This window comes from Numenius arquata, chromosome 8, assembly GCF_964106895.1.
Source record: "Numenius arquata chromosome 8, bNumArq3.hap1.1, whole genome shotgun sequence".
Taxonomy (NCBI): Eukaryota; Metazoa; Chordata; class Aves; order Charadriiformes; family Scolopacidae; genus Numenius; species Numenius arquata.
Genome location: NC_133583.1, coordinates 50,331,014 through 50,347,542, shown reverse-complemented (window position 1 = coordinate 50,347,542; position 16,529 = coordinate 50,331,014). Strand labels below are relative to the sequence as shown.

The window sequence follows — 16,529 nt, the reverse complement described above, 5'->3', positions numbered from 1 at the left end:
TCCTTTGCCTTTGCTGCAGGAACAGGCAGAATAAGCAAGATACGGGGTCTGAGAGAAGTTGAGATAAAGACTCCTGGTCAGTGCTCTGGCACCCCCAATCACCCTTTTGGGCACTGGCAAATACAAATTTCCTTACAGAGCTGTGATTACAGCACTTACTGGGAACACCAAATGTAACTTTGAGCTCTGAAAGCTCAAAGTTTTTTTTCTTCACGGTGAGGGTGACAGAGCCCTGGAACAGGCTGCCCAGGGAGGTTGTGGAGTCCCCTTCTTTGGAGATTTTCAAGACCCGCCTGGATGCAGTCCTGAGTAGCATTCTCTAAGCAATCCTGCTTCAGCAGGGGAGTTGGACTAGATGATCTATATGGTCCCTTCCAACTCTAAAAAAATTCAGTGAAATTCAGTGAAATAATCTCTGCCATCATGGTACACTATTCCTGAACACAAAAGCACAGAGCAAGAGACTTAAAGGAGGGACAGGGGTTTGTCTACTCCCTGTTCCTAGAACAGGAACAATCTCATTTTGACGGAAAACAGAAAGTCTTTCTCACAGCAGCACCTGGGACACAGGGACCCTGACTTCAGTGGGAGCCTCAAGAAGTATCCACTCTTTCATTGGACACATGCTGCTTTCACAGTTCAAATTAACAAAAGGAACGACTTCAGTGTATTTCAAAATGAGATGTACATTAAACACGCATTCAGAAGACAACCCACCCCTACTATCAATAACTAATTCAGCATATATATACAATTTTATGTATCTTAAAAAATTAAGAGATACTACCCACTATGTGCAGCAGATGGATCACGCTACAGTCAGGGAATAGTTTTGAATTCCCATAGCAATCCTCAGTGGCAAACTAATTATCCAGCCTGTTTCTTCAGTGAGCTTGCACGAACCACATGAAGCTGCCATCCTTTGGCTTCCCCTGCTCTCCTTAAATAGTTAATCACAAAGGAAGCAGCCGTCACCTGCGTTGACAGTCTCTAGCACTGAGCTCATGCCCTGTCACTTCAGTACAAGCCCATGCTGGGTATGGCAGTAACGCAGGAGGCACCCAGACAGCCAAACATTAATAAAGTCAGTTCTAAGCAGAGAGTTAAAAATTCTCTTTCTAAAATATATCTTTTTAAATATTTAAGTAAGAAAGCAGGAAAGTGTGGAATGGAAAGATGCTCTTGTATGCTTATTATAAGAGGCTCAGCTTCCTGGAAGGGGATATGGAAACAACTGGGGAAGCAGGGACCATATTTTTAAATTATCCTGATCCCTACCAAAGCCCTTCCTAACACTTCAGTTCCACTTGAAGCCCTATTTGCCATTTGCACGTATAAATGCATGTAAGAATGTGGGGGGGGGTTTCCGAAAGTATAAAAGCTGCATAAACTATACCTGCAAGACAGCAACGGCAAAGAAATTTTTGCCAAGCTCTGGTATCAAAGAAACAGTTCAGCATGAAAATATTACAGGAGAGCTGTTTTTCCTCAGAGTGGAGAGCAGGCGGCGGTATTGAAAAATAAGAAAACTGTGAAGAAAATACCAGTTGCTAATCAATAGGAAGTTTGCACCACAATAATCAAACAAAACAACTGATTTTGTTTCTAAACTGACTTATTTAAGTTTGTGATTCATATAAGACTATTTCTTAGCACCAATTGACTAAAAAGAGATGTTTACAAGCGTATCCTTGGTGCTAAAAACAGTCATATCATCAAATCACAATCACAAATGTTAAATTCACAGTTTTGGTTAAAACACCTATAGATTTGTTGTATACTGAACTTCCCCGTTCCCCCTTATTCTGAAACCCTTTCAGATACTCTTTATCTTTTTTTTGATACTTCTTTCCCATTACCAAACACAGATTCACAAGGCCGCAGGCTGCAGACATTCCCTCTCTCCTGCCTCCTCTAATTTCTGGTATTAGCTGCCAATTTACAAGAGCTTGTGGTTGGAAAACTGTCAGTAGCTGAACTGTCCCGGGCTGGCATGTCAGCCGCAAACTGTGGGCAGAGGTCTCCTTTCTCATTCAACAAAGAATAGGGCATAGAAAGAACTGTACACAGGCAGCATCATTTCCACTGTAAGGCCAGACATGCAGGAGACTTCAGTGTTACCACTGCAAACACGAGTTAGTGCCTTCTACAAAAAGGTCAAAGCATTAGCTCCAGACTTGTAGGTGACCTCAGACCTACTAAAAATAGTCTAATTCATTGAGCATAGTAGTCTAATTCACTGACCTATTGATGCCATTTTACCAAAGACGCTTGTCATTTTTTTTGTATCATTCCAAAACCAGTAACCTTACTTCAGGCCCTTTGACTGTTGGGAGATTTGCAAGAGGCAGAATCGTATTGTCCTGAAAAGTGAAAAATTAGATAACTTATTCATTTACAGTGAGCAGCAGATACAGCCCAGCCAGCCAGCTCCTACACTGAGATCATGCATCCATTTCTCTTGGTGGGGAGCCACTGCCGTGACTCAGATGACAGCATGTTTTTCTGAAGCTGTGCCAGTCTGCCCTTAAGGCATAAGAATTAAAAAACCCAGGATCAAACAAAACAAAAACACAGGCATGGGCACAATGGATTGGACCAAATGTCCATTTTGCCCAATACTTGGTGTCTGTCCATCAGCCAATATTTCAGTAAAAAGCCTAAGAAACAGGGGATCTATAAAGCTACACTCTGCCCTCAACATCCATTTAGCTCCGGCCTCCTGTAACTTAGAGATACCCATGCCTGTTTCTGAATCCTTACAGTCAACAGAACCTGACTGTCAGTCTTTTTATTCTTTTTAATCTTTTGCCCACTATGGAACTCATTCTCAGAAAAATGTAACTGGAAATAGCACGTAATAGCATTTCCCTTTGCTTATTTTAAACCTGGTGTGCAATATTTACATTTAATACCTCCAAATCTTGCACAGAGACAAGCAATCACCTAAACACCTTTCCCATGCCATTCACTATGTTACACAGACTAGTGAATACGCTCTGCTTCCTCTACCTCAAATTGGAAAGTCTAAGTCTTCCTGAGTCATTCTTCCTGAGCATGGAAACAGCTCCATGTTTGCGTTCAGTCTTTATTACCACTATACACAGCTAATTCTTCTAGATCTGTTTCAACATTAGTTGAAGAGAATTAGATGTGTTATTGAAGATGGAGGGACAAAGGGTATTTATACAATGTCATAACATATTCTCGGGTTTTTTGCATTTACCTCCTAATATATCCATGGTCTTTCAACTATCACTGGTCAATAAGTCACAGAACCATCCACAGTAATTCTAAGATGTCTTTCCCGATTTCCAAGGCATAATTAAAGTCCATCATTAGGTATACGCTGTCAGGTTAATCTTCTCAACAAACACTACCTTGCATCTATCAGAACTGAACTGGCCTGCTATTTTGTTGCCCCATCACTTAGTGGTGATGTTTCTCACAGTCAGCTTTTGGTCTTGCTACCTGGAAATATGTGTCAGTTTATTTTTCACCCTCCATTCCAGACAGCGCGAACTTGGAACAGCAGAGACCCCAGCATACGTTCTCCAGAGGACTCCAAGAGTAACATACCTGTATCCTCCAATCTTATTTTTTTTTCCCATACAGCTTCCAATCTTTACCTAGTCACTACCTAACTACCACAGGATTTTAATTTCCCAAAAGTCTTTGAAACACCAAGTGTTTGGTTAGTTTTTTGTTTGTTTTTTAAAAAAGAAATCAGAGATACTACATTAGTTAAATCACCTTTATCATAGAATCGTCTAGGTTGGAAGGGAACTTTCAGATCATCAAGCCCAACCATCAACCTAACACTGACAAAACCACCACTAAACCATGTCCCTCAGCACCACATACACCTATCTCTTAAATACCTCCAGGGATGGCAACTCCACCACTTCCCTGGGCAGCCTGTTCCAATACTTGATAATCCTTTCAGAGTACAAATTTTTCCCAATATCCAACCTAAACCTCCCCTGGTGTAACTTGAGGCCATTTCCTCTTGTCCTATTGCTTGTTACTTGGGAGAAGAGACCAACCCCCACCTCGCTACAGCCTCCTTTCAGGTACTTGTAGAGAGCGAGAAGGTCTCCCCTCAGCCTCCTTTTTTGCCGACTAAACAACCCCAGCTCGCCCAGCTGCTCCTCACAAGACTTGTTCTCAGACCCCTCGCCAGCTTTGTTGCCCTTCTCTGGACTCACTCCAGAATTTCAATGTCTTTTTTGTAGCGAGGGGCCCAAAACTGAACACATTATTCCAGGTGATCGTTGATTCATTCAAACAACACGGGCAGATGTACAGGCAGGACTTCCTGCCGCAGAAGACAACTGGACTCCTCTCTATCATCGCCTTTATTCCTGTGAACAAACATTAATTCTATTTTTTTTTTTTAAATAGTTTCTACCAAAGTGCCTAAGACAGAAACCAGGCTCACTATTAGTTTCTACTTTCCCAAACGCTCCATGGGGCCCTCTTGAAAAGCCTGACACGTTTACTGCTTTTCATTCTTCCATTCTAAGGCCAATTTACGCAATGATTATACACAACCGTGTGTAACTCAGCAACTTCACCACTGAGCTCTTCACAAAGTGAGAACTTTTCCTAGCAATTCATTGTGCCAATTTGCTCCAAAACGTCAACCTTCTGTCAGCTTCCCCCAGCTTGTCCCCCAGAAAGGAAGGCTCCACGTGGGAACTGTGCTGCGGTCAATAGCAATGCAAATAACTTCTCTGCTATAGCTTTACCTTCCCTTAGCTCGCATGTAATATTAAGATCATCTATCAGCCCATCAGGATCTCTGGCAGACTTTCTGCTTTTGACAGTTAGACAAAAAGCTTTAAATTTTTTTTTATGCCTTTATAAAAAGTTGTTCCTCAACATTTTTTGGCCTACCTCATTATGGTTTATATTTAACTTGCCAAAGTTAATGCTCTTTCCTATTCTCCTCATTTGGATACAACTCCTGCTTCAGAAAGATGACTTATTTCTAGGAGCCTTGTTTACTTTACTGTTTAAAGCCAGTCCCTGTTCATTTTTGTGGCTTTCCTTCAATCTCTTATTTCCCCTCCCTTCTTGGACTTTCACCATCAAACTAGACATGGTATTCTAGAAGTCTTGGGTTGTGGGGTTTTGGGGGGGTTGGGGTTTTTAATTTTAAGTCAGTGCTACACACAAACTTTCTCAACTTATGCGTGTACATATGAACCTGAAATAGTGTTTCAGCTATGATCTTTTGTTGAGATTACATGAAGCTTTCCCTGTGTCTGTTTCCAAGACAATTTTTTCTGTCTTGAAGGTATAATCTGCATTTGTTCCTCCCAGATGTCTTATTTCATATTGGATATATCTACATATATTTTGTTGGACTGTGGCCATTTAAATCAGGCAATCCAGATTTTTCTCTAAAAGTAACCAATCCTTCATTTAGTACTCTCCAGTAAGTGTATCATCTGCACGCTTAACCTAGGATTTTTTCCAGCTAGGATTATTGACGAAGGCATCAAGCATTGCTAGAATGAGAACTGATGGACCGAGGATCTCATAAAAAAAACCCTCACTTAGTCTTTCCTTACCAGAAACCACATTTTGAGATTTCTCAGGGCATTGCTCTTTAACCTGTCTAGTGCTTGCTTATGCTTGGTAAAGTCTGAACTCACATTTTTACCATTAAAGAAGCACTTACCAAGAAGAGTTACATCCTCTGAAAAATATTTATTCTATCTCAACTATTTCCATCATATTTTGCCTATTTACATTTAAAAATGCACTAGAAAGTCAGGAACCTTTAGAATGGGAAAACATTTATTCATTTCATTCATGCTTGAAAACAGCCAAACCAACTTTATACAAATAATAAAAAAAACAACAAAAGCAGACATTTTGTAGCAACGAAATCTGAAAAATGTCAGCCACAGAGATGTTTTCCTAATGATATAAGCAACTGAAAACAAAAGCTAGAATAAAAGAAATCATGTAGCTCAAATTCTTAAATCAACAGGCAAGCTAATTTGGCTTTAAGAGTTCTAAATATATGAAATTATGATACCTGGCTTGGTAATATTAACTTTGCATAATTTTTTGAGTATGAGAGAAGTTTCAGAAGAGAACAACTCAGAGGCGTAGCATGGAATTCTTTGCAAAACTACTGGGCAGCCAGTAGTTCCTTACACCAATCCTAGGTAAGATAATGAAGTGTCCAACACTGAATTCAATTAATAAAGAATCAAAGGACATCCTGGAAAAAAATGTCAACATTACTAAGGTTTAGGCTTCACGTTAGAGAAGCAACCGAATATAAATCCCCAGCTGCCTTTAGAACTATGAATATGACTTTTCAACGTATGAACATGAGAACAACCACCTCGTTAGATCACAGACAAGTTATGACCTCTTTGCATGGCATCAGTTCAATGCAGTTAGCTACTGGGAGAAGGGGAGTGAACAGTGATTTGTAAGTAGCTACTCAGGGAGAGAATAAATAACATTCTGTGATGAATTTACTGGAAGAAAATATCATGTCCTGTGTCATGAAACAAATCAGGATAAGGGACCATTAATGGTATTTTTCTGGCCTTAACTGTACTAAACAGTCTTCCTTCTTCCGTGTATATAATTTACCTCTGCAGAATCAATATGTAACAACAGCCATGCCTTGGAAAGGGCAATTATGTTTCAGCTGCATAAAGAAAGGAAGGCTTTAAACTTCAGGCATCTTACCACAGTTATATTACCCTATATTCCTCTTTTATACTATTTACATTTAATATGTATACAAACACAGGTTTAAAAGCAATCAAAGTTCTTAAAAGAAGAGGATGATAATGTATCTACCTTCAGTTCTAGTATTTATTTATATTCTAAACAGAGTTCCAAAATTCACACAGAAGACAATACTGATAATTGTTTGTTTTACACTGGTGATGGAGAACATAATCTCAACACTTAGTGTTTTGTGTATGTGCTGGTTACAAGGCAATGTCAGATTTTTATTTTTAATTTTTAAAGTTCGCAGATACCACATTTGCCAATAACAACAAAGAAAGAAGATACCACCAGTTTCAGGCTTGCCCTGAAGGCCATGGTCACCCAACCTAACCTCTGTATGTGCAAGTCATGGAAACTCCCTCCTCAAAAAGAAATAAAATATCTTTTAGAAAAGTGTCAGTTGTGTTAAGAAGTCCACGACCTCTTTTGCCAAAGAGATCACTGCACTAGAGCATCTTTTCCACATGCATTAGAAGCTTGCACAAAGGTTAAATAACCATTCAGTAAAATTTTCCATTTGATGAGCTGAACTGAGATCCTTGAGCCTCAACAGTATTATGTTTTGCCAATCTATCTTCTTAACTGTCTTCCAGCAATTCTACAAACTTCTTGAAATGCAGAAGCCACATGGCGCATTAGACAAACCTATAAGCCAAATGTAAAAGTAAGTTTTGCTTCATCTGTTATCATTCCATTCCTCATTTCTGACAGTCATCAAACGGTACTACAACTTTCCATCCTTTCAGAGGGAAATAAATTCTGAAGAAACTAGTAACACTTCAGCTAACAATAACTTCTCAACACAGTAAGATGCACAACTTGTTAATGAAATGTCTTTGACTCTTTGGAAAACACTACTGCAAAGCCTCCATGCACCCAAGGGATGCTTTACCCTGTTCTCCCAACAAAAACCAAACCACTCTTTACTACTCCAGATAACTTAATCTGTCACTTTATGACCTAATCCTCCTAAGGATTGCATCATCTGATACCAGCAGTGAGCTTGACCACACATCTGTATCAGGCACTGAGAATGTAATTTGTTTTATTATTCAACACACAGAACTCTTTGAGCAGACTCCCAGTCAGACTAAAATCAATTAAGTCATTGCCACTGACCCCTCAAATAGCCCACAATTTCAACACCAGTTTCTCCTTCAACCAATCAAGTGACAGAGTAATGACAGTTTTCAATCCAATCTCTGCAGATCACCCACCTTGAAGGATGAGAAGTCATCAGGAAAAGAGGGAAAAAAAAACCCCAGTAAAGTAATTACTTACTTTGGGAAGATGAGAGTCATGAGAGCTGACGCATAACCAGGCTTGCACACTCCCTCAGAGATATTTGCATACTTCGATGCCAATTCTGGAGGCCTGAGAAAAAAAAAGTAGAGAGTCAGGACTCTCTAGGGTATTTTTTTCCTTATAGCTTCACTGAAAAACAGCTGTGAGTAATAATAGCAAACACGCACGGGTATTTATTTGTTGCAGTATAGCATCACAGGCAAGCAACAAAGGTTAGGGTTAAAGATATCTGAAATACCACTAAACCACTAGCTTTGCTGAAAGATTTTCATACCTAGAAAGGTAAAGCTCATGGAAGAAAAATATCAAGATACCATTTTAGACTTCAGCCTTTCAAAAAGAAGAAAACAAACAGCACTTTGCTTTGGTTATTCTTCCAAAGGATGATCACAGTTAAAAATACAAAGAAGTATTATTTAGAATATTATTTAGAAGATACCTTTCAAGCATTTGAAACAAACTGCTGAGCAGTTCTGACAGGATATCATGAAGGGATGTGTGCTTTCAGCATTTGGAACAGATGACATTGCTACTGTTCTGCTAAGATGTGTCTTAATTCAGCTTGCCTAGTGATTTCAGGGCCAAATTTATAATATTGGAGGTTTTTTTCATTTAGTTTTTGTACAGAAACAAGATTAGCAACTCAAGAAGAGACATTTAAGTTCAATACATACTTACAACATAGATCTTCTAAGTGACCTGGAAAAAACCATTTAACTTTAGTTGTGTCCCTATTGACCACCTGCAAAATTTTTACATTCATCCATTTCTCGAAAACATGACAAGGGTTAACTCACTTGTGCTTTCAAAGTAATATTAGATACCTTAATGTCAGTCACAGTATGAGAATTATTAATATTCTTTCAAAAATAATGCATTTACAGTTAGATGTTCAACATTCAGTAGAAGTTGCAAGTGCTAAGTGCAAGTGTTACTGCAAAGAGTCGATCGATAATATTGTATTTGCTACACCATTTTTTTAGCAGTAGGCAACGATAATATTGTATTTGCTACTCCATTTTGTTAGCAGTAGGCAAGTAATGAAAGGTTTTTTCCTACAGGTCAATAGTAGGAGTCAAATGAAGATGACAGTACAGATCTGCAGAGTAAATCCACAAAAATAATTCTGCAGAGCCCATTATTATCACAACCATGCTTTCTTTTCCAGGTGTCACTAACATGTACATTACCAATATCAGTTAACTAGCAAACGACTGCTAAATATAATGAGCATGGATTCAGAGAGTTTCAAGTGAGCGGACTCCTGAGCTGAAGCCAAGGTTCCTGGAGGGATTGTGAGGAGTGACACAAAAAGAACCATGTCTTGCAAAATTACGGATCTGAATGACAGTAACTTCAGGATGAACTGGTAGTAACTATCCTTCTTGTACTGGCCCTGGGGTCACTGCCCAAGAGATCACTAGCCAGTTCCAACTGGATGATCAGTAGATGGACAGTTAATTTTACAATTAGCTGGATACAGTACAAAACCTCCTAAATACATAGTTCCCAAAGAATAAAATCTTTTTCTGCTGAACAAAAATCTAAACCTTCAACAGCTGGAAGAGGAAATAAACTGGAGAAAATAAAAAGTCACTAAGTACTTAATTTCTTAAGACCTTTGCAGATGAAAAGCACTGGAAAAAGCTTACAAGCATGGATCTAATTCTGCCACAGATTTCCTGCATAGTTTTGGTCAAAATGTGTAATATTTTACTATCGCAATTCCTCATATATAGGATGGCAGAATAATACATTTGACTTTACACTGTGGATTATTTACAGCAAAGTCTAGATTTCTCTAAATATATTACATAGACATGGAGAGATAGACAGAGGTGTAACACTGTCTAGCACAACCCAAATCCACGAGCTCGGTTTCCATAGGTGACACTGTAATACATATCTCTAAATGAGAGACAGGAGAAAGCATCTGAGACATGAGCATCTAGAAGCCTGAATTCTGAAGACTTTCACTGAATGATTTGTGTTCTGAGTTCAGTCAGACTGGACAGGAAGGAAGGGCCTGTTGCTGACAAACAGAGGGTTTTAACGGTGCTAAAATATATCCCCCTTCTGACACAGTCAAAAGGGACAGCAGGGTGTACAAATCACAGCTTGTTGCAGCACTTCAGATATGAAGAAATGTGGGAAACCTGAATCTTTATCAAGCAAACTTAAGTGTTGCTGCATTTTTATTGTTTAAGCAATATTCAGAAACCCCCAATAACAAAATCTTCAAAAACAAGTTGAAAGCAACTGGAATTTATCTGCAGCCACCACAGTAGTGAGTCATTGCTGGCAAACTTGTATAACTATTTCAACAGCAGGCCTTTCTCACATGACCTCAGTGGTCACACAAAATATCTTGTGCCACAAACACAGGCATTTTTCTCTTTTCTGGTTTAATGGCACTTTCATTATCAAATTAAAATGTCACTCAGATGCCCATCATGGCGTTCCTGCAAAAGAATAGTAGGCTGAAACCCTCCTGCATTGGAGTTGCACAGAATGCCAATCAGTGCCGCACACTGATGGTGGAGCTGTCAATTATGAAACCCACAAAGATATTCAGAGCTGCTAAAGCCCGAGGGGCTGAGCTGTGAAGATTTCTTGGATGTGATGAAGTTCATGATCCAGAGTGCCAGAGGCAGAACAATTCTCGTAAGCCAATTGTAGCTGCCACCTCCTATCATTCAACATTTGCTCATCTCCTTTCTCCTAGCCACATATTGAGCCAGCAGGCTACAGAAAACTAGAAACGGGCACTCGACATTTCAGATCCATCTGAGGATACATTTTATTTGTTCGATTTCTTTGGATTACACATTACATGGTGTCATTGTGAGCACGCTCATAACATTAAGCCTACATTAGGTGCAACTCAAAGCAAAACGTCTAGGCTGGATACAGCCCCACTGTCTACCATCCTGCTACTTCATCAAGCTATTCAAGCTAACAATTTCAGATACATAAAATTGTTTTCTGGTGTGGTTTTTTTTTTTTCCTGCAAGATTCACAGTTCTCAGAGAGCTTGCTGTTCCATAAATCAGACTGCAAAACATTCTACATGAAGCATCCCACAGAGAACTATAAATTTTTCAAACAAATCCAGCTTTGTAAAATCACAGCTGTTAGTAGGTACGCAGTTCTGTAACAAAAAAGTACAGAGAAAAAGTTTATGAATAAGCACCTCTTCTATATCTGATGACAGCATACTTATTACACTGCTGCATGTATTGCTACTTCTTTGATTATGTTTCTTATTTCCAAATGGAAGAAGTACTGTTACTGAAAGTACATTCTGCAAAGGCTGCCTGACAAATTACCAAAGCACGGTGCACGGCATTACAAGAGCGTATGTTTGATTCTCGTTTAATAATCCTGAACGCTGCTTACAACAGATAGGTCAAGAACTATGCAGCAAACCAAACAATATTACTTTCTTAGGGCTTTACTAGTAAATAGCTTCATCTCACTAGCTGCATCACTGTGCATGGAATCCAGGGATCACACGGAAGGCTGTTGTGATAAGCCAGCCAGGGCTATCATGACTGTTACAGCACAAAGGTGCAAATCTCCTCTACATCTTCCAGGTCCAAGCACATCCACTCCAGCCACTGACCCTCACGCTCCCAGTTACAGTGAAAGCATCAGTTGGGTTGAGGCAGCTAAAGAGCTAGTGGAGACAGCAGAAAGGATACAATTAGATGACACTGTGAACCCTTTAATTTTACTCAGATTTTGTGCAGGGAAAACCCAGTAAGTTAATAAATTTATTCAGAATAATTGAGGGAAACAATTCATAGTAACTCTAAACATCTGCAGTTTTTATACAAGTGCCTGCATGAGGGTGAAGTTAAAGGGAAGTAATTGGCTTATTCCACCAAAAAGAAAATGCGCTCTTCCTTTTTTTTTTCCTCCTGATTTTTCTCCTATGAGACTAGCACACATCCTGAATTCTTACAATTTTCTGTGCTTCTCTACACTTTTATGTGGACATCCATCTTAAAAAAATTTCACAATTTGGATAAGTTAAAAATCCAGCTGCTTTCAGAGGATTTAGAAAAAGTAACAAGATTTTTCCTTCTGCTTGCATTTGGCAGATGTGTGTCTTCTTTTAATCTCAAATATGAAAACGTCACCATGGTTAATTCCTTCATCATGTCTTGATCAGGGACAGCATGTCATCCGCATAGGACTGGAATCTAAATCCATTTAAGAAAAGAAATTAGTAATACAAACTCAAGTATTTGGACTACTAGAAAAAAAATATGCATACAACTAAGCTCTTGTAATTGAATATTACAAAAACTACTTTAAGAGACAGATTTTGCTGCTTTAGCTTCCACATGGAATCTAAATTGCAGATTATAAAAATTGAAAAACTTCATCTGCTTGAGATAATCTTATTTGAGGACTGATTCATCTTGCTGTTACTCTCGCACACAAAATACACTGACACATTTCTGAAACAAGGAAAAGGAGTTCTTTGACAACGTGCTCTCTAGATTGACCCTTTGCCTTTGGGTTTCTTTCTCTTTGGTCCAAAATAAATTAAGTCCTACCTATACAGCAGCTCTACAAAGTGTATGTCATGATACCTGAAGAATGAATAGGAGACGTGATGAGAACACAAAATGAAAGGCACGTAAAACATAGTGGTTATTATGAAGTACCAATGAAATAATATCACCAAGTAATTTGGCAGACGAAAAAAGGGCAGATCACTAAATCAAAGCAGTTAATGCCGAGACCCCATATTTACACCATGGGAGATTCAGGACATTTTATTTTAGGCAGGACTCGAGTCAGATTCCCTGGGCCAGCTCTATCCATCACATACATAGATATACATGGCCAAAAGGCCAAGTTTTAGTTTGGACTCCTACGTCGCCAATTAAATATTGTTATATTTTCTAGAGTCTTGGAATAAAGCTTCAGTTTTTCTTCCAGGCCCAGTCCAGGGCTACATTTCAAAACCAGTTTGTGAACTCAATCAGCATACAGTAAGAAACAATTATGGGATTTGCTTCAAAATTGCAGGACTTCTCCAAACAAGACACTAATGAAGACACAAACGGAGTGGCTAGGGTGTACATTTATTTTAGTTACTATCAAAGGATTACAGATCTTTGAATGGTATTTGTCACTTATAGCCTAATAAATATACAGCTTCCAGACCTCAATATGTTTTTTCATAATACCTCATAAGCTTGTAAAACAACAAATCCCATTTGAGGGGGAAAAACCCTGAAACAAAACAATAAACCAGTCCTCCCTTCCCCACTGGCAAGGGCTTCTATTAAAGAGATGGATGAGGAAGGAAGCGCCCCATCAAGTCTTCCCTTCAACACAGACTGTCAGCCTCACAGCAAATACTACCAGTTCACTTAAAGGCATGGGAGGACACCTTTGGCAGGTCTAGCGATGCAGCTCTTTTACCCTCTTTCAGTTACTGCTATTGAGTCAGAGAGAAAGAGAAGTCATTAACAGCAGCAGCAGCTTTCACCTATAGAGCAGCCAATTCCCATACACCAGTAACAGCAAGGGACTGAAAAAAAAAAATGTTATTTCCATATCTGCCTTTATAAGTAGAGTCATGATCATCATGTCATTTTGAACAGGCAGAATCTCCTTGAGTGCAAGACACTATGGAAACAAGATGAGCTGATGAACCCTCCTCTTGGTAGGTGGCTGGAGCTCCATGTTCAACAGGAGTGGAGCGTGAGTTTGGAAACACTGAGACAGAAGTTTAAGGAACTCCGATTACAGCTTTGTTAGAAATTTCCAAACTTTGGTTCAAATAATTACACAGCCTGATCATGTGATATCTGCTATTTTTCTAGCTCCAGCTGAGGAAAAACTAAACAAACAAGAGAAAGGAATGAGGAGATAGAAAGAAGAGGAAAAGCAGAATGCTTACACTGGAAGGGACAGGAAATGCATCTATCACACTATAGCCAGCTAAATAGATGTAAATATTTTCAAATGTTATTTCAGTATGTAAGCAAATTCCTCAAGGAGGTTGTATGACCACATATGAGAAGAGATGGTCTAAATCCCTTTCTAAAAAAATATGATGCACGCTAAAAAAATGTCCTGTTCTGCTTCACCCCCAAGAATTGTAGCTTCTCATAAAATTAATTTCTTAACAGTGAAGATTATCAACACATACTTTTAATTATTTATTTGGACTACTCAAGAACACCAGCTGAAGAATATTAGGTTACATTAAACTGGCTTAGGAAAACAAAGTTTTAAAGGCATTGCACCAAAAGCCACCTCCATAGCCCTGAACAAAGATATGATGTGAGTCAATGCCACCCTTTGGGAAATGCATGCTGACAGCTGAAGACCCTTAACACGCTGCCAGTGTCATTCCCCCTTTGTGAAATGCCATCTTTGCACAAACACACTGAAGAGGCTTCCATCCACAAAAAAGGCACAAGGATCCTACTTCCTTACTGAATTCCATTCCAGGTCTTTGAAATACTAGGAATTAGATCACTACGCAGAAGAAGGAATTTCAGATTAGTCTTGGTAGTGCTAAATACATAAACATCTTAAGAAATACAGCTATAAGTGATTTCTCTATTAGAAAGGACTACATCATTGTACCATCTCTTATAGTTCACAGAATCCAACAACCCTCCCTGGAGCTTCTTAATCAACAACCTTCTATCAACTCCTAAAAAAAGTGTTGGATCCTTGTGGACAAAATGAGAAGTTTTCAAGCTAGAAAGTTTTTGTTTGTTTATTTTAAATAAGTAAATAAAGAAACTAAATGCTGAATTTATAAAACCAGATTTAAAGGATGCAGATTAAAAATCCAAGAAAAGTCCATGGCATATTTTGTATGTGACCACATGCTGCATACTCCTCCAAGAATTGAGTAATATCCCTGATCTCCTTTGGTTTTTATAAGCTTTCCCCTTTTTTTAAAGTTTGTTACATCTTACCTTTAAGACTAGTACCACAGAGAAAAAGCAGAATTGTGTTCAAATAGACACAGATAAGGAGCAAAGAAAACAGTCCATTTGAGAGGTGGTTTGCTTGTGTCTTTAAAGAAACAGAAAAAGAAGAAAACAACTGGCTGAAATACCAATTGTTAGACTAAACAAAAAGCATGAAATACTGAAATTTTATTTTCACAGAAGGCAGCTGTTTACCAAAGAAAGAAAAAAAATATATAGAGATGACTGCTCCCTGAGTTTTTGACTATTTATTAATCTTTGGACAAAGAAACTTGTAACTTGATGATAATCAACATAACTCCTGTATGTATGTTATTGGACTTTTATCTATTCTCATTTCCATAGATACAAAATTACTTGTTTCCATCCTTTCCAGTAGTAGTATCATCATTCTGGTTTTACAGATAAGAGACAAGGGTATCCTAATAGAGGATAGTCACTTACTTGGAGATGGGATGTATTAGGACTCACCTAGTAATCAATAAAAACTCTCTCAGCAGTCAATTGGGATTCCTACCTGAAGTGTTTTCTGAAAGAACTGTCTAAATAAACTCTATTTCCCCAAAGTGAGAAATTATAATGCTTCCTAATATCAGAACATGTAATTCTCAAAACTTGCAAAAATATAGGTGCTGTGATTCTCTATTTAAATACCTCTCAAAACTGTTAGCACAATGGCCATAAAAAGGAGTCAATTAAAAGCCTGATGGGAAATAAAACGCTCACCTATCACACCCATTTTTGGCCAAATGAAGGAATGTGAGAAGATAAATTGAAATGTCATAATTTTGTTGCTGTAACCCTTAAGTCTTCATCACCAACCCTCATCTGTTACATCTACGAACGGGCAATGCTTTCTTTGGATCAGGAACACTCTTCTTCTATTTGTAGTATAATGAATCCAGCAGTGTCAGTCCAGGAGAGACAAACAAGCGCTAAAGACATGAGAATAAATAATTCAATCCAATTAGAATCCAGAAATCCCCTACTCGGACTAGTAGGAATCGGTACCTCTGAAAACAAAGATACTGCCCCAAAGGCTACAGCTCTGGGAAAAGAAATATGAACTAAAAAGCATCATAGCCAAAATTACAGTTTTATACCTGTGGATATTAGAGTTCAGTAGACTTGAATGTCAAAATCCACTGCTTAGCAATGTTAAATGTCAAATGAGAAAAGCAGTTACACTAAGGTTTTAATCACCAAATCTTCCTTCTGAGAAAAGTAGTTCATTTCATTGCAGTACGCAGCCAGGCTATGGAACACTTCATTTCAGAGAAACTCACAGTGTTTAGCTATATGTGAGCGCCCACTGGCACAGAAGAATGCTATTGAAAACATCAACATTGATTTATTATTCACTATTTCCCATATCACAGGAACATCAACCAAAATTATCCTAAAGACAGTGAAACACTGACATAAGGAAGCACTTCTTTCATATAACATGCAGGTAATTGGTAGATTTCTTTACAT

At 38.5% G+C, this 16,529-nt stretch overlaps 1 protein-coding gene across 7 annotated transcripts in view; it reads right to left on the bottom strand.

Moving 5' to 3' along the window:
• The window catches only part of ST3GAL3 (ST3 beta-galactoside alpha-2,3-sialyltransferase 3), a 185,132-nt gene that overhangs the window by 109,955 nt on the left and 58,648 nt on the right, over positions 1–16,529 (bottom strand). For 5 of the 7 annotated variants that reach the window (XM_074151206.1, XM_074151207.1, XM_074151208.1 and 2 more), the window contains one exon: positions 8,053–8,145. The exons of the other annotated variants lie outside the window; for them this stretch is intronic. In XM_074151206.1, the coding sequence (XP_074007307.1) occupies positions 8,053–8,145 (93 nt within the window). The remainder of the gene's footprint in view (positions 1–8,052; positions 8,146–16,529) is intronic. 7 annotated transcript variants of the gene reach the window in all.